At 35.1% G+C, this 19,517-nt stretch overlaps 1 protein-coding gene across 1 annotated transcript in view; it reads left to right on the plus strand.

The window, feature by feature from the left end:
• Positions 1–19,517, plus strand: part of DBF4 (DBF4 zinc finger) — a 28,912-nt gene that overhangs the window by 680 nt on the left and 8,715 nt on the right. The window contains 7 exon segments of the mRNA XM_004739665.3: positions 1,138–1,307; positions 4,949–5,128; positions 6,801–6,851; positions 7,570–7,639; positions 7,836–7,912; positions 15,762–15,798; positions 17,023–17,065. Of these exon segments, the coding sequence (XP_004739722.3) occupies positions 1,138–1,307; positions 4,949–5,128; positions 6,801–6,851; positions 7,570–7,639; positions 7,836–7,912; positions 15,762–15,798; positions 17,023–17,065 (628 nt within the window).

Genomic DNA, 19,517 nt, shown 5'->3' on the forward strand with positions numbered 1-19,517 from the left:
AAGCAGAGGTGCTCGTGGCTTTTAGGTTTATGATTAAATTGGGTGATTGTAGGCGGGTTTGGGGCCTTATTCTTAAATTTATTTTTCTTCACTCGTAAAGTTAAGAGATACTATTTGTATTTCAAACACAGCACTGCTGTTTTCAACATTATAGACAGAAATGAAAGCATATTTCCATTTTCGACTACTTTGTATGGTAAAACATACAACAGCTTCCAAGTTTTTTTCTTTTTAATATGTCTAGAATATATATGTCGTATATATATAGGAATTTCCAACGTATGAACAGATTGTGTTATGAAAGTTAATTTTCAAAGCTGTTTAATTTTCAAAGTTGTTTCCATCTCAGGTCTGTCTTTAAAGGAAATAATGAAGTGAATGGTGACTTGGATCTTAAAATGGACCATTTAGTTCTATTATATAGACAAACTACAGGAAACTAAACCTTGGAACGTTTTGTGGACAAGGGCATCATGGGTAACAGGTTTCTTCTGTTGACAGGTTTTTTAACATTTTAAGCCCGTTTTCAGTGTTCAACAGAATATAGATCCTTCATAAATATTTCTGAGTAAATACCTCTGAAATTTACGTAGAAAGGAGGAAAATCTTTCAAAAAGATTTTAGATAGTTTTCACCATAATACGTAAAAACATGAACAAATGCATAAATACTTACTGCAAGTTGAATTTACTGGCTTAGAGCAGTAATTATTTTATGATATAGTATCTGCTAAAACAAGTATGGTATTTTGCCTTTTTTTTTTAAAGATTTTATTTATTTATTTGACAGAGATCACAAGTAGGCAGAGAGGCAGGCAGAGAGAGAGAGAGGGAAGCAGGCTCCCTGCCGAGCAGAGAGCCCAATGCGGGACTCGATCCCAGGACCCTGACAGCATGACCTGAGCCGAAGGCAGCGGCTTAACCCACTGAGCCTCCCAGGCGCCCTGGTATTTTGCTTTTATCCCAAGTGGTACTACAAAGAAATATATTAAAATGCCATTGAGTTTTTAACTGATGGGATTATAAAGATTTTTCCCCTTCTGTGATATGATGACTGTATAAAAATATTTTTAAAACAGTAGAAATTTTCTGTCTACATAAAACATGATCTAATTCTGTATTTTTTTTTAAACAACAGGTGGGATCCAAGTCAAAAATGAAAAAAACAGATCTGTAAAATCTATGAAAACTGATAACAAACCAGAAAAATCCAAATATAAGCCGCTCTGGGGAAAAATATTTTACATTGACTTACCTTCTATCACCATATCTGAAAAACTGCAAAAGGACATTCAGGATCTGGGAGGGGTAAGTCAAAATATACACTTTAACAAAAAAGAAAAATATTTTAGCTAGTACTTTCTAGTATGTAAACACTATAGATTATCATATTGGGAAACATAACCATATAAGCATCAAGCTTAAAACTTTTATCAGCTATTTAACATTAACAAGAAACTATTTGTTTTAACTTTTTGTAGCCTTATAGGACTTTCAGATTTTAGTGTAATGTAAAGTTCGCAAAGTGTGAGAAACGTGACTTCCTCCTTTGTCCTGGTGGAACCTTTGATTGCCTTCTCAATGTAATGTTTGTGTGTCCACCAGATAGCAGGAACTCCTTGATTATAGTTATTGGGGAACTACATAAATTTGTCTGGACTAGCATAATAGTAAGAATGTTATTTGCAGAATAAGGAGAACCACATTGAACCACAAAGAGTTAAATTACTCTGACTGGTAAACAACTCAATAGAATGAATGTCATTAGGGGGACAGAGCTTGGGTTAATATTAAGAACTCTTTTTCATAACTTATACATTGAGTAAATGATTAAGAAATTAGAAAATCTGAGCAAAATTTTAAGATTTTCTTGTAAGATTAATATGGGGTATAGCAAGTGAGGTTAAGAATTTATTAATTTCTTTCCCAATTCTTCCTATTTAAAAGGGTTTGTGCTGCACTTTGAATTTGTTGAATAATCTTTGAATAATCTGCCATTCCTAGAATAGAAATTTGCAGAACAACATGTAATAAGTTTCTTAGAATTATTTATTGGTGTGGTCCTCATTTAATTATTTGAAAGACTGTAAGACAGCATGGCTGGGGGCAGAGGGAAGGGAAAATGCAGGGCTCTATCCCAAGACACTGGGGTCATGACCTGAGCCAAAGGCAGACACTTAACCAACTGAGCAGCCAGGTACCCCTTGTTGTTAACTCATTTTCTTAAAACATTGCCACATTTGTCATAACAGTAATATGTATCATAATGACCATATGATTGCATTCCTAAAAATCATGTTTTATATGCCAGCCACCTTTGAATAAAGACTCCTTTCTTTTATTCATTTTAGAAAGTAAGTGCTTAAGAGTTAAGAGAAGTAAAATAACTGGCCTTCTGTAGGATTAGCCTCCTAATTCCTCTAGCAATCAATGGCTACAAAGTAGCTATCTGAGACAGTTTCACAGCTTTCTCAAATATGAGAATAACCCAGATCTAAATCAGTGATTTCAGGGGTGCCTGGTTGGTGTGGTCGGTTAAGGATCTGCCTTCAGCTCAGGTCATGATTCCAGGGTCCTGGGATCAAGTCCCGAATTTAATTGGGCTCTGTCCTCTGGATGCGCTCCTCTGTCAAATAAATAAAATCTTCAGAAAAAGTAAATCAGTCATTTTAGATTTGTATTATTAGCAGTAGAGCCCTTCAAACAGTCCTTCAGAAGTCTAATGTATAAAGCCAGTAAAAAGGAAACTGTTAAAGCTAGAACACCAGTTCTGGTTAGTACAGGGATGCTTACCTTGCCCCCTTTTTCTCTCATTCCCACAGCAGTTCCTGAGGTACTTGCAAGAAACAAGTTTTGAACTAAATTAAGCATTTGATAATATTTGGGAGACCTTTTGGTTATATACTTCAAATTTTTATCCTAAAATGGCTTGAAGTAGACCAATGAAGTAAAGAGCATGAGTTTTTATCATGTGATCTCCCTGATATGAGGAAGTGGTGATGCAACGTGGGGGGTTAAGGGGGTAGGAGAAGAATAAATGAAACAAGATGGGATTGGGAGGGAAACAAACCATAAGTGACTCTTAATCTCACAAAACAAACTGAGGGTTGCTGGGGGAAGGGGGATTGGGAGAAGGGGGGTGGGTTATGGACATTGGGGAGGGTATGTGCTTTGGTGAATGCTGTGAAGTGTGTAAACCTGACGATTCACAGACCTGTACCCCTGGGGATAAAAATATATGTTTATAAAAAAAATAATAAAAAAAAACATGAGTTTTTACATTTTTTTCTTCGAACTGTGGATTTTCAACTGAATTTGACTTATTAACTACTTAATTTCTCTTTTTAAAAAAAAAATTATCAACTTATGATCCCTCCGCACACTTATCTTTCCAATAATTCAGTGATATCTTATTTCTGTTCTTATGGCATTATAATCTCTATCCCCCCCCAAAAAAAAGACTTCTTTCAGATGATCTGTTACATGAATTATAAAGGAATTTTGATCTCTAGACACTAAGAGTTTTAGGGTTCAACTTTAAGAAATAGTTAAGGAGCACTTGGGTGGCTCAGTGAGTTAAAGCCTCTGCCTTCAGCTCAGGTCATGATCCCAAGGTCCTGGGATTGAGCCCTGCATCTGGCTCTCTGCTCAGCGGGAGCCAACTTCTCCCCACCCCAACCCCCGCTCTCTGTGTACTTGTGATTTTTGTCTGTCAAATAAATAAATAAAAATATGTAGGAGAGTATGTTCTTTTTGAAAAATTGGAACCTCTGGCAATGCTAAGGCCACATATTTATGAAAATGAAGAAAGCATTTGATGCGTAAATTGTGCATTTATATTACTTCTGGTCCTTGTGAGCATTTGAGTTTGTAATCCCTGAAATAAATAAATGTGGATATCTTATTCACTAGTTTATGAAAATGCTGCTCAGACAAAGGGCAGTAGTGATGTATACTTAACCAAGGGGGCCACTTTTGCAAGCAGCAAATTCTACCTAATCACTTAGATGGAATTAATTCATCTGTTACATAGATTGCTTCATTTTTTTTTTTATTATTTCCCTTTATGGTATGAGATCCTATAGAAACTAAATGTAGGTTAAAATATTATAGAAATCTTACATTTATGAAAATAATGATTAATAGTATTTATTTCTACTTTAATATTCCTGCCCTTGGATGGAAGTGATGTTTGATAACATTGACATCTCGTACTTGGGTTTATAAATTCAGGCATTTAAGCAGTGATTTTCAGACATTTTAGTAGGGAAATTATTTTCAGTCTTACACTCAAAGGGTAAGGATCCCCTTCTTCCTGTTAAAGTCTATGGTAAGATGTTAACTGATTTGAACTGTCCTGCCCAGTGTGATAGCCGTTTGGTACATGTGGTATTGAAATTTAATTAATACTGTGTTGAAGAAAATTAAAATTTAATTGCTCAGTCGAATTAGTTACCTTTATTACATTTTAAGTGCTGAGTAGTCACATGTGGTGAGTTGCTACCATACTGAACAGTGCTAATAAAGAACATTAACCATTGCATTAAGTTCTATTGGACAGTAGTGCATTTAGAGCATGGACTGAATCAGAATATCTGTATTCAAATTCTTTTATTTATGCTGATGTAACCTCAACCAAGTCACTTAACTTCTCTTTAATTTTCTTTTCCACAAAATGTGGATATTAGTAATATTAGTACCATGGGGTTGTTATATGGATTAAATTAATTGGGATATATGAAGTACTTAAAAATCGTATCTAGCATATGCTGGCTGTTATTGGAACGCCCATTGTACTTCCTCAGAACTTAGATTCAGAAGAACACAGTATAAAAACCACCAATTTACAAAATAATTGCAAGGTGTCAAATTGGTATTTTAAGGGGTACCTGAAATGTGAAACAGTTATGGTTTTATGGCTTATATGAAAATACTTTGTTTTCCTTTAGCGAGTTGAAGAATTTCTCAGCAAAGATATCAGTTACCTTATTTCAAATAAAAAGGAGGCTAAATTTGCACAAACGTTGGGAAGAATTTCTCCTGTACCAAGTCCAGAATCTGCATATACTGCAGAAACAACTTCACCTCATCCCAGCCATGATGGAAGTTCATTTAAATCTCCAGATTCAGTAAGTCTCTTAAATGTGCTTTGAGAGGGCGCCTGGGTGGCTCAGTGGGTTAAGCGGATGCCTTCGGCTCAGGTCATGATCTCAGGGTCCTGGGATTGAGTACCACATTGGGTTCTCTGCTCGGCAGGGAGCCTGCTTCCTTCTCTCTCTGCCTGCCTCTCTGTCTACTGTGATCTCTCTCTGTCAAATAAATAAATAAAATCTTTAAAAAAAAATGTGCTTTGAGATGTTCAGAAAGGCTATAGACTGAGGATCTCATGATTTATCAAGAGCAGACTGGCAGCAGAATTCATGTAGGGAGAACAATATCTTTATTATGGGTGGTTTTCCAGTCAATAAGGTTACTGTCTTATAGAAAGGTGATTTGTGGGTGCCTGGGTGGCTCAGTGGGTTAAGCCGCTGCCTTCGGCTCAGGTCATGATCTCAGGGTCCTGGGATCGAGTCCCGCATCGGGCTCTCTGCTCAGCAGGGAGCCTGCTTCCCTTCCTCTCTCTCTACCTGCCTCTCCGTCTGCTTGTGATTTCTCTCTGTCAAATAAATAAATAAAATCTTTAAAAAGAAAAAAAAAAAAAAAGAAAGGTGATTTGTCTCCTAATACTTTGGGTCATACTCTGCTGAAATAATACTTTTTGCCCTTGGGGATGGCTTTTGTTTTTAAGAGTTAATTACAACTAAAAAGTAACAGCAGGTCATTATTTAAAATAGAAATGGAAACCTTTTTTTTGTGTCACAGCAGGAGTAGGCAAACTATGGCACGGGCCAAGTCCAGACTGTCCCTGTTTTTTACACCCTTTGAGCTAACCATGGTTTTTACATCTTCAAATGCTTGGTCAAAAATTGAGGGAATATTTTATGACAAATTTAAATTCAGATATTAAAGTCCATAAGTAAAGTTTTATTGAAATTCAGCCAGACCTGTTATATATTAACTGGTTGCTGTCCTGCTATAAAGGAAATATTGGATAGTTTGGACAGGTACTATATGGCTTACAGAACCTAAAACTGGCTCCCTGGCCTTTTACAGAAAAGATTTGCTAGCCCCTCTTTTAGTTACTGATATCACATCTCTATTACTCTATTGACAAGTTAGAAGTTTCAGTGAGGGGGAGAAATAGAAATATATACAAGAAGAAAAGTCAAGGAAAGCTCATGTATTTTTTTACTTTCATGCTTTTTTGGAGGAATGAGATTATATACTAGTGACCAGTTCCAAATTAAATTGTTGGTCATAGCATTTCAATTTATTTTCCAGTGTTGTATTTAAAATGAGAAATAACTATATATATATTTAAAATAAATTGTATATGTATATATAATATTCTCAGGTCTCCATTTGAATACAAAATTAGAATCTGAACTAGTTAGTTATAGACAATTTACTACAAAACTGGGCTTTGTTCTCATTCAGTTGTTTAGATACTCTTTCAAAAAAAGAAGGAAACTTTTTAATAGGTCTTATTATAAAGATCCTAAGGAAGTTGCCTTTTACTATACTTCATTGTGTTGATACTCAGTAAGACTTATACAAATAAATGTCCCCTCTTTAAATTGTTACATTAAAATTTATAGATTTTATCAATTAATTTAGCTATTTTATATTTTTAAGTTTTTTCCTAATGAGGCACTGTTTTACAACTTTTTGATGTTTGAGCTCTTACTATTTTTTTTATAGGTATGTTTGAGCAGAGGAAATTACTAGGTTGAAAAAGCTATCAAGGACCATGTAAGTATGAAATATAAAAATTTACTGTATATATGCTTTTATTAAGAACTCAAGTGGAAATGGAGATGTTCCTGAAATCTTCCTTTCCTCATTTTTAATAGGAAAAGCCTAAATGTCAGCATAGATCTCATTTTTACAAAGAACAGAATCTACTTTTCATGAAGAAACATCTCCATCTTGTGGCCTTTTAAAATATTACTGTAGTTGTATGAAGCTTATGGCATTTTTGTTTTTTGTTTTTTTTTTAAAGATTTTATTTATTTATCAGAGAGGGGGCGGGGAACGAGCACAGGCAGACAGAATGGCAGGCAGAGGCAGAGGGAGAACCAGGCTCCCTGCTGAGCAAGGAGCCCTATGCGGGACTCAATCCCAGGACACTGTGATCATGACCTGAGCCGAAGGCAGCTGCTTAACCAACTGAGCCACCCAGGCATCCCCATTTTTGTTATTTTTAAATGAACTTTCTTGCAACTGTTAACTGTGAGACTAAAATCGCATTCTTGACAACTGAGTTGTCAAGAATATGGGAATATATTAAACAGGGTTAATTTATAAATTCCAAAAGAAAAAACTGATGTACTGATTGCTATCATAGCTATATAGAGTCTGTTCTGAATACCCACCTAAGTGACAGTACCCTTCAAATAATTTTTAAAATTTAGCCTCATTTAAATTTTTAATTTTCTAGAAAAACTATTAAATCTCTTTTATTTTACAGGATTTTATTCCTTCAAATAGTATATTATCAAATGCCTTATCGTGGGGAGTAAAAATTCTTCATATTGATGGTAAGGATATCAGTTTTTTTTACAGTATTTGTTAAAAGTATTAATTTGTGCTATGTGGTTCCTGATTTTACATAGGGAGAATTCTGATAGCAAGAGATAGCTATAATGGTAATTATTTCCCCTCAATCTAATATGAAGAAAATAGCAGTCTTTAAAGGTGAAAAATGCTAATCTTAAGCCTTTTTTTTTAATGAAGACATTAGATACTACATTGAACAGAAGAAAAAAGAACTATATTTACTCAAGAAATCAAGCACTTCTGTAAGAGATGTGGTATGTTATTTTCCTTAATCTTTAAACTAATTAAAGTGATCAAGATTTTTTGTTTTTTGTTTTTTTTTAACTTGTAAATTTTTCTTACCCAGCAGAAAGTATTACTGCCAGAATATCCTAAGGGTAAACCTTTGTATTGTATTCATGTTTCCGTTATTTGAGTATCCTGTATTATTCTATATCATTTAACTTTGAGGATTTTCTCATGAGGTAAAAGTTGTTCCTGGGAATTTTCTTTTTTCTTTGATTGCTGTTGCTTTTAACCAACTGCTTTAGTTCATTCTGAAGGAAAACAGAATTGGCTTAATGCATGAAAAGCTTCTAATATATATAATATACTTTCAATTGCTGTAGGTAGTGTTATAACAAAGTCTTGCTACAGACTGTGATTATCTGGCCTGACCTCAAAATGTTTTCTAAGTAAATGCATTAGGCATTACAGTGTTAGACCCGATGTTTCCATATCTTGTCTCTTCCCTTTTCAAAAACTAGCTTTCTCCTCAAAGCCTCTATACAGAATCAAGGCTCTTCCTTGGAAATAAGTGCAATAAAACATCTCTTTTTTTAAGATTTTATTTATTTATTTATTTATTTGTCAGAGAGAGAGAGAGAGAGAGGAGCGAGAGTGAGCACAAGCAGACAGAGTGGCAGGCAGAGGCAGAGGGAGAAGCAGGCTCCCTGCTGAGCAAGGACTCAGATGTGGGACTTGATATCAGGATGCTGGGATCATGACCTGAGCCGAAGGCAGCCTCTTAACCAGCTGAGCCACCCAGGTGTCCCAATAAAACATCTCTTAATCTATGTCCTTCCCTACTTTCCAATCTTTATATCATCCAGACTTGTTAAATCTCCACTTTTATGCTTCCCATCCACTCTTGAACCTATGAGGTATAAAACTACTGACTGATTTGCCAAGTGAAGTTAACAGTTTTCAAAACCATTTAGGTTCTATCATCTGTTGCTCATTTCCTCCTTTAATTTACCTATTTTCTTCTGCAACTTCTCTCATCTTAGTTGTCTCATGGTTTTCATATCCGTGTATTCTTTTGTGGTCTGCTTTTTCTTCATTCAGTACTTAAATGACTAAAATCTAAAAGGAAAAGTGTATAGATGAGTATATATAGAGATGTGTAGCCATAAGTACATTGGCATGTTTGGGAAATTTTCTGTAATGTAATACAACTTGATTTTTGAGTGGGAGAATGGTAAGAAAGGAAGCAGGAAAAATTAGCAACTTCACATAGGACCTTGCAACACTATTTAAAGGAATTAAGTTTATCTGGAAGGCTTTGGGAGATTATTAAAAGATTAATAGGAAAGTAACCTGATCGAATAGATAGAAGAAATATCTTATGGTTGCCAGTAAAGCATGTGTCCTGGCAAGACTGACATTTGGACAGTGGCTTTTGAATTCTTTTGAACAAATTGGTAGTAAGAAACCTATTTTATATCATGACTACGCCATAAATGCGTGTTACACGCACAGACACTTAAGGTCTTTTTTTAATGTTTTTAATCACATTTGTATAAGATAGAAATAATTTATAGAAAAGAACAGTTTACTTATTACTTAAGTAAAAGTATTAATACTTTGAATGTTTTATTTACAAGTAAATAAAACCCTCCAAATGGATATTCCCAAATTTTTATAAAATACTGGGTGAATATTCCTTGTTTGAAGTAAGCTTAATACATATAAACTATCTTTATTGCACTTTGCAGATTTTTTGGATTGTATGTAGAAATAGATGTATGAAAATGTAAACCCACAAGAAAATTATGGTTTCAGAATACACCAGTATATTATTTCTGTCTGTATGCAGTGTATATAAATATATATTTGAAACAAGTTTCATGAGATACTGCTTATCCTTAATGTGATTTGTGCCAGTATTTCTATAGTATTCTATTTTCATTTTTTAAAAATAGTAGTCACGGGGCGCCTGGGTGGCTCAGTGGGTTAAGCCGCTGCCTTCGGCTCAGGTCATGATCTCAGGGTACTAGGATCGAGTCCCGCACTGGGCTCTCTGCTTGGCAGGGAGCCTGCTTCCTCCTCTCTCTCTCTCTCTCTGCCTGCCTCTCTGCCTACTTGTGATCTCTCTCTGTCAAATAAATAAATAAAATCTTAAAAAAAAAATACTAGTCACAACTCTAAATTGATATTAAATCTGCTAATAGGTCACTGTTCATAGTTTAAAAAAGTATTCAGGGGGGACGCCTGGGTGGCTCAGTTGGTTAAGCGGCTGCCTTCGGCTCAGGTCATGATCCTGGTGTCCGGGGATCGAGTCCCACATCGGGCTCCTTGCTTGGCGGGGGGCCTGCTTCTCCCTCTGCCTCTGCCTGTGCTTGCTCTCGCTTCTCTCTCTATGACAAATAAATAAATAAAATCTTTAAAAAAAAAAAAAAAGTATTCAGGGGGTGCCTGGGTGGCTTAGTTGATTGAGTGTCCTGATTCTTGATTTAGGCTCAGGTCATAATGATCCCAGGATTATAGGATCAAGCTCCATGTCATTCTCTGTGCTCAGCAGGGAGTCTGCTTGAGATTCTTTCTCCCTCTGCTCACTCTCAATTCAAATCTTTTAAAAAAAGTATTCAGGGAGGGGCAGGTGGGTGGCTCCATGAATTAGGCTTCTCACTCTTGTTTTCAGCTCAGGTCTTTTTTTTTTTTTCAAAGATTTTTTATTTATTTATTTGACAGAGAGAGAGCACAAGTAGACAGAGAGACAGGCAGAGAGAGAGAGAGAGAGGAAAGCAGGCTCTCCACTCAGCAGAGAGCCCGATGCGGGACTCGATCCCAGGACCCTGAGATCATGACCTGAGCCGAAGGCAGCGGCTTAACCCACTGAGCCACCCAGGCGCCCCTCAGCTCAGGTCTTGATCTCAGGGTTGAACGTCGTGTCCTGTCCACATTCTGCTTGAGGTTTTTTTCCTTTCCCTTTCTATCCCCATCTGTTCCTCCCCAACTCTGTGTTTGTTCTAAGATAAACAAATAAAACCTAAAAAAAAAAATGTTCAGGAATATTTTGTTTACACATGCAACCATTAATACTTAACAGATAGTCCTATTAGGTGTGAATCACTAGGAGTATTTGCCCTCATGAAACAAAAACAATGACAAGTGTGATAAATACCTGTGAAACATCTTACTTTTCTCTCAAAAGCAAAAGGATTAGAATACGAGAGATCTCTGTAATCCAGAATGTATAACTGGTCAACTTAATTTTAATACTTGAAAATTTTTTCTGTATGTAAAAAGAAAATGTTTCTGGAAAATTTTTGGTTTGTCAAGTACTAAGACATAAACTCTTCAAAAAAGATGCATTTGTGGATCTTGAATGGACATGTATAAATCTGCACACTAAAGACATACAAATTTTAAGGCATTATATTCTCTTAAATGCTCTTGTTAGCCTTTATCTTTTAGAAAAAAAGTTGAGTGAATGTGTTGTGCTTCACTATTTTAAATCCTTGGAGGTTTTTTTATTTTTCTCATTTTACCTCAAACTTCAAGGATTTTTTTCTGCATATTTACATGAGGAATATTAGTCTTTTACTTTTTGATGTGTTTGGTTTTAGTGTCAGGGTGATGCTGCTCTCATAAAATGCTGGAACATATTTCCACTTATATTTTCTAGACAAGTTTTTGTAGAGTTGCTTTTATTTCTTAAGTGTTGATAGTATTTACCAGGAAGGTTATCTGGGCCTGTAATTTTTTTTTTTAATTGAAAAATTCCTAACTATGAATTCAGTTTCTTTATTAGATAAAAGAAATTCAGGTTATTAATTGCTTATTGAGTGCACTTGGATAGTTTGTTTTTCAAGGAATTTGTGCTTGTTTAAATTGTCAAATTGATGGCAAAACTATTTGTAATATTTCTGTATTAAGCTTTTAATGTTTATAGAGTTTTAGTGACATTTTTAATTCCTGAGATCATTATTCCTTTTTTTCCCTTTTTGTTCAGTTGGGCTAGTTATCAGTTTCGTCTTTCCAAAGAACCAGGTCTACTGTAAAATTTTTTTGAGCTCTGCTTTACTGCTGTTCCATACATTTTATGTAGAACTTCATAGATACTTAGGAACTTTATTTACATATTTACATGTATAATATATATGTTATATATATTTATATACATGTATATATATCTATATTGACAAGTCATCATCACTTAAAGTCAGTTTATGTTAGGGTTCACTTTTGTTTGTACATTGTATAGGTTCACACAAATGAATAGTGATATATATTTGCCATCACAGTAACCTACAGAATAGTGGAATATTTTCCATAAAAATGTTCCATGCTATATCTTTTCTTCCTTCCCTCCCTCACTTACTCCTAACAACTACTGATCCTTTTTCCATAGTTTGGCCTTTTCCAACATGTCATACAATTGAAGCCATACAATATATAGCCTTTTCAGATTGTCATCTTCAGTAAGTGATAGGCATTTAAAATTTCTCAATGTCTTTTCATGACTTGATTTTTTTTTTTTCTTTAAACTGCTGAATCATACCATTGTCTGGATTTGCCACAGTTCATCCACCTTCTGAAAGACATCTTGGTTGCTTCCAAGTTTTGACATTATGAGTAAATTATATGTACATAAACATCCATGTGTAGGTTTTTGTGTGGACACTAGTTTCCAACACATTTGGATAAATACCAAGGAGCATGATTGCTGGATTATATGGTTAGAATATGTTTAGTTTGGTAAGAAGCTGCCAAATGGTCTTCCAAAATGGCTGTACCATTTTGCATTTCCACCAGCAATGAATGAGCTGTTGTGGATTTCTATTATGGTCAGAACACATACTTTGTGTGATTTCAGTTCTTCTAAGTTTACTGCTATGTGTATAGTTCAGAATACAGTCTTTTTTTTTTTTAATGATTTTATTTACTTATTTGAGAGAGTGAGCACACATGTTGTACAGAGAGCGGGACAGAGGGGCAGGGGGAGAATCTCAAGCTGGCTGTGCGCTGAGGTCAACACAGGGCTCCATCTCACGACCTTGAGATCATGAAACTTAACCAAAGCCAAGATTCAGACATTTAACCCACTGAACCACTCACATGCCCCCAGAATATAGTCTGTCTTAATGCCAGCAAGTTCCATGGGCACTTAAAAAGTATATTCTGAGGTTAATGGGTAGAATATTCTTATAGATGTCAAATAGGTCAAATTGCATAGCTTTTCTGTATTCATACTGATACTCTATCTTAGTCTAGCCATTATGGAAAGAGTGGAGTATTAAAGTTCCCAAATATGTTGTGCATTTGTGTATTTTTCCTTCTTGTTCTATCACAGTTTTTGGTTTGTGTATTTTGAACCTTAGATGTGCACACATCTAATATTATTATGTCTTCTTGGTGAATTGACCTTGTTACTATATAATGTTCCTTTGTCCCTTTTAGGATTTCTTGTTCTGAGGTCTTTGAATATACTACAGGCACTCCAGCTTCCTTGTGATTAGTGTTTACATTGTCTTTTTTATTCCTTCTACATTTACCATGTCTATGTATTTATTTTAAAATTGGTTTCTTAGAGACAGTTGAAAGTTGTCTTTTTATCATATCTGGCCATCTCTTTTAATTGGTATGTTTTAATGACTTACACTTAATATTAGTACAATTTAGGCCTGCCAATATACTAATATTTCTTTGATGGTGTTCTCTGCATTTTATTCCTTTGTTTTCTTCTCTTTCTGCTGCTTTTCAGATTGTTTGAAGATCTTTCTATTGGCTTTTTGGCCAAATTCATGTTTTTTTGTTTTAGTGGTTGCTTAGGTTTAATTATATCTACATAGTTATATCTACATATCTTCACAGTCTTTTTAGGGTTAATATTTTACCTACTTCAAATTTAAACATAGAAGCCTTAAAACTTTTTTGAGCTCTCTATCCTACCCCACCAGTCTTTATGATAGAGTTATTTTTGTTACATTTGCAATTATTGATAAACCTACCAGGCGTGTTAACCTTTTTCCTTGAAAAAGTCATGTAGAAGAGAATGTGAGAATGTCTTTATTTTGCCTTCATTCTTGCAAGATCTTTTCACTGGATAACAAATTAGGAATAAATTCTTTAGGTCAGTACTTCACAGGTGTTCTACAGCTATATTCTGGCTTCCATGAATTTTGATGAAAAATTTGCAGTCATTCAGATTGTTTTTTTTTCTTTTCTTTTTCTTTTTTTTTTTTTTAAATATCTTGTTTATTTATTGGACAGAGAGAGAGAGATCACAGGTAGGCAGAGTAGCAGGCAGAGAGAGAGGGGGAAGCAGTCTCCCCACTGAGCAGAGAGCCCGATGCGGGGCTCAATCCCAGGACCTGAGCCAAAGGCAGAGGCTTAACTCACTGTGCCACCCAGGCACCCCAGATTTTTATTTTCTTATAAATAATGATCATTTTTCCCTATGTACTTAGCAAATTTTTAATTTATCTTTGGTTTTCAACAGTTTGGTTGTGATATGCCTTGGCTTGGATTACTTAGAGATATTTCTTTCTTTTTTTTTTTTTTTTTAAAGATTTTATTTATTTATTTGACAGAGAGAGATCACAAGTAGGCAGAGAGGCAGGCAGAGAGAGAGAGGAGGAAGCAGGCTCCCTGCTGAGCAGAAAGCCCGATGTGGGACTCGATCCCAGGACCCTGAGATCATGACCTGAGCCGAAGGCAGCGGCTTAACCCACTGAGCCACCCAGGCGCCCTACTTAGAGATATTTCTGTTTGTTGTTCACTAAGATTCTTAGAACTATAAATCTGTTGGGAAAGTTTGGGCTATTTTGTTAAAATTCTTTTTCTTTACTGTTCTGTTTGTTTCTGCATTTCCAATAACACTAAATTTAGACCTTTTATATTAATTATAGCCTAGAATACAAGGTACTTACTGGGTATTCATTTTTCCCCCATTCTTCTTTTTTCAGTTCTTCTAATTAAAGATTTCAATTCATTGGTCTTCCAGTTTGCCCAAACTTCACTTGTTCATCTCTGTTTTGTTTTCAAGCCCATCTAGTTAATTCTGTATTTCAAATCATGTATTTTTCACTTGATTTCTATACTAGTCTTCACTAGACTTCTACAGTTCCCTTTTTTGTTGTTGTTATTTTTCTGCTGAGAATTTGTATCTCTCCGTCATTTTAAGTGTATTTGCCCTTACCTTAGAGTCTTTTTCCTGGCTCCACTACTTGCTGCCAACTCTGTAATTAGAGGTTTATCCTTCAGGCAACATTGTGAGAAAAAGAGGTTGGGAAATATACCCCCTTAAAGTGGTTTCTCTGAGTTTGGCTTCCTTCTACAATATTCTTGCTTTTGTTTACTTTTTAGTCCCCATGTAGTTGCTCATTGTATTTTCCACCAGAATTTTAGTAGTAATCAGTGGGATTGTTTGACTGTATTGGACATATTCCACCTTGACAAGAATCGACAGACTGTTATAAATACTTTAATAATTCCTTTGCTTAGTCTGTCACAGAAGTTTGCTCAGTAAGGGTATCAAAATAACCTTAGAACTATTTTTAGATTATTTTATTAACTGTAGCTTTTCCTCATTGGTTGATTTCTTTCTGTAAAGGCAAAAAAAATTTTAGCTAGAATGAAAGGTATTTGTTGGGTGTCTTGTAAAAGTGAGCTTGTATTATGTTCATTGTTTCATTTCTTTCTTTGACTTGATTTTTGAAAAAGCAAGTTTCTCTTTTTTCCCAAAAAAACTATAGTAATTACTATATTTTTATATAGTTCTTTTATATAGTTCTTTTCCTGTATGATTATCTTCAGATAAAAAGGAGCAGTTGCTGTTTTATTGTACTTTCAAATGCAGTGTTCTTTTTTGTTTTTGTTTTTGTTTTGTTTTTTTAGGGAAAAAGAGTAGGTACTGGCACACAGAAAGCAAGAAGTAAGTATTTTGAAATCCTTAAGTGTATTTGATATGCTTTTAGAAAGTAGAACAGATCTTATAAAAATCTTCTGAAAAATCACGTAAACAACTCTTCAGGGAACATGTTCAGTAGGTCTTAATTTTTTTTTGAGACTATGGACCCCTTTTCAGAACAATATTTTTAAAAAACATGTAAATCAGTAAATGAAATTCAGTTGTCTGAAAATTTTTAATTATGAAATGGAGATATACTTGGTTTTTTTTTTTTTTTTACACACTTAAAACAAGTACTAGCAGTGATTCTACTGTAATTTTGGAAGTGGTGAGTATAAATGATGCCTTGAGATCTGTAAAACTAATATGAAGGTATTTCATTTGGTTTCAGAATTACAGGCACTGCTAAGACCACTGTGATCCTGTTGCTTATATGTATAACTAGGAGAAGTGTTAAATTTCGGTTAGAGATCTGTGAAAATAAAAATTGGATTTTTTTTTCCTGTTTAGCTCATGATTCTTCTGAATTCTATTCAGAGATCCTTTGGGGGAATCCTTTCATTTTAAGATCCTCAGAATGTAGATAGAATTTCTGTCATTGTGGAAATGGACTGATGTTGTATAATAGCTCACCTGAGACTTAAAACTGAATTGAAATGAAAGAGATAATGGAGACAGGTGGTCCTTGACATAACGATGGTTTGATTTAAAAATTTTCACCTTTATGATGGTGTAATACACATTCAGTAGAAACTGTACTTTGAATTTTGAATATTGCTCTTCTCCTGGGTGGGCAGTTTGCCATACAAAACTCTCCTGATGCAGCAGCAGCAACAATGAGCTGCAACTCCCATTCAGTCATTTGGTCACAAGGGTGGACACCAATATGCTTAAAACCATTCTGTTTTTCACTTTCAGTACAATATTCAACAAATTACATCACATATTCAATATTTTTTATTATAAAATGGGCTTTGTGTTCGATGATGTTGCCTACCTATAGGTTAATATAAGTGTTCTGAGAATGTTCTTAAGTTAGGCTAGGGCTAAGCTGTGATGTTTGATGGGTTAGGTGTATTAAATGTATTTGTAGCTTAAAATGGCTTTATCAAAGTGTAACTCTAATTGTAAATTGAGGAAGATCTGTACATAGTTTGGAGGGATTTTTTTTTTTAGCCAGGGTATTTTTTTTTTTAATTTCCTGGACTTGTACATATCTAATAATATGTTTTGTATGTTCTCAAGCAGGTAGACTCAAAAAACCTTTTGTAAAAGTGGAAGATACGAGCCAGTAAGTATCTAAGTTGATTGGTAATTTAAATATAATATTAAAAGAGAAAATCTAATTAAGCTATTTCCACTAATACCGTTAGGTCTTTGTATGTAAGTTTTATATTCTACTAATACACACGTGGCACAAGTTGCAGAAAATAGCATTAAATTTGCTCCAAAATTAAGGAGTTTTCGCTTAGTTTCGGTATGCTATAGGTCACAGTTCCTTCAGATATCTGCTTTAGAGCAATCATGAAACCAACTCATTTTCATAGTATTTCAAATAACTATTCACTAGCTAAATGGAATACCATGTGATTAGAACTACTACTTAAAGATTGCTTATACTTTGTTAAATATATTAGTAGGTACTATTTTGGTGTACAAAGTGGAATATAACATTTAATTTAGTAGTTTTCCTGAACTCATTCTGAAGTTTTATAGGTTAATCTTAAGACTATAAATAAATTAATTTGGCATGGGAGAATTTTATAACTTTTTCTTGACATTCATCCTTTAGACATGTGTGATTCATTCTTTTGGGTACTCCCTGAAGTGGCAAAGATGTATTGAATCCCTCTTTTTATGAAGTGTATTATTATGAAAAAAATGCAGTTCAAAATTAGACCTAGAGAAGGCGCCAATATATGGAAAGACATTACACCGTCATGGACTAGAAGACTTCATATTGCTAAGATGTCATTGCTATCCAAAGTGATCTACAGAGTCAGTGCAAGCCCTGTGAAAATCCCAGTGACTTTTTTTTTTTTTGCAGAAGGGGAGAAATCCATCCTAAAATTCATCAAATTGCAAGGGACTTCAAATGTCCCAAGCAATCTTGAAAGGAAGAACAAAATTAAGACCTAAACTTGATTTCAGAATTTTCCAAAAGCTCAATCACAACAGCTTTTTAATGATGTAAAGACAGATGTGTAGACCAATGGAAAAGAATAAATAGCTAAGAAATAAATCTTTACATTTAGGTCAAATGACTGTTGGCCAGGATGTCAAGATCATTTAGTGGGGAATGGACAGTCTTCAGCAGTGGTATTGAGAAAACACATATCCACATGCAGAAAAGTGAAGTTGGATCATTAATTTATACCATATATAAAATTAACCCAAAATAAGTCGAAGACCTAAAAGCATTAAACCCTTAGAAGAAAACAAGGGAAAACTTTATGACATTGGATGTTGCAGTGATTTCTTGGATATGACATCAAAAGCACAAATAACAAAATTTTAAATTTGTGTGCATAACAGAGTGAGATGGAATGGGACTACAGAATGGGAGAAGATATTTGCAGATCATATATATATTTAATAAAGTGTAATATGTGGGGGAACTTAGGAAGATGGTGGAGTAGGAGGACCTTAAGCTCACCCCTTCCCTTGTTTACAACTGGTTAGCACTTGCATCCAAATAAATAAACCAGAGAATGATGTGAAGACTGGCAGAACAAACTTCACAACAATGTAGAGAATAAGCCTCATTTGAGAGATGAGGAAGGGCAGAGATGGTGACTGGGCGCTGCCTGCAGAAGGGAGGGAGTTGTAGGCTGTGACTCAGAGAGGTGATGAAAACACCAGGGAGCCCATTAGGAGAAGATAAATCCCTGTCATGTCTGGGTTTGGAAACCAGAGGTTTAAAATCCCTAACTTTGTATAACCACTCAGACTTAGATCCTGGAGCTTTAAAAGTCTTCTGACTTGGCACAGGATGAGCTGGGAGGGCAAGTGATAGCTGGGTCCCTACCCTTAAAGGGATAGCAGCCTATGGAGAGGCAACATAGAAGCTATAGCTTGAACAATGCCTGGGGCAAACAGGAGCAGCCTTGGGTGATGTAGGGATTTATTGAATTACTATTATAAGCACCTGAAACTGTGTTTTAACTATATCGAAACTCAAATAAAAATCCAATTAAAAAAATGAAATATAAAAAAGTCAACAGAAAATCAAATTATCAGTTTTGTGGGGCGTGGTTTTGTTTTGTTTCAAGATTGAGAGCTGGGGCGCCTGGGTGGCTCAGTGGGTTAAGCCTCTACCTGTGGCTCGGGTCATGATGCCAGGGGCCTGGGATCGAGTCCCGCATAGGGCTCTCTGCTCAGCAGGGAGCCTGCTTCTCCTTCTCTCTCTCTCTGTCTGTCTCTCTGCCTATTTGTGATCTCTCTCTCTGTCAAATAAATAAATAAAATCTTTAAAAAAAAAAAAAAAAGATTGAGAGCTCCCTTGTGCGTTTGAGTACAGAAAAGAGCAGAGGGAGAGAATCTTTGCACAAACTCCCTGCTGTCTGCCTTGGCGCTCTATCTCAAGACCAATGAATCATGACCAGAGCCAAAACCAAGAGGGATGCTTAACCGATCTAGTGCCTCTCAATTTATCAGATTTTAAAAATGGGAAAAGGACTTAACATTTCTTCAGAGATGTACAGATTGCCACAAATACATGAAAAGATGTTCACTATCACAGA

Source organism: Mustela putorius, unplaced genomic scaffold, assembly GCF_011764305.1.
Source record: "Mustela putorius furo isolate JIRA1106 unplaced genomic scaffold, ASM1176430v1.1 tig00003845_pilon_pilon_pilon, whole genome shotgun sequence".
Lineage (NCBI taxonomy): Eukaryota > Metazoa > Chordata > Mammalia > Carnivora > Mustelidae > Mustela > Mustela putorius.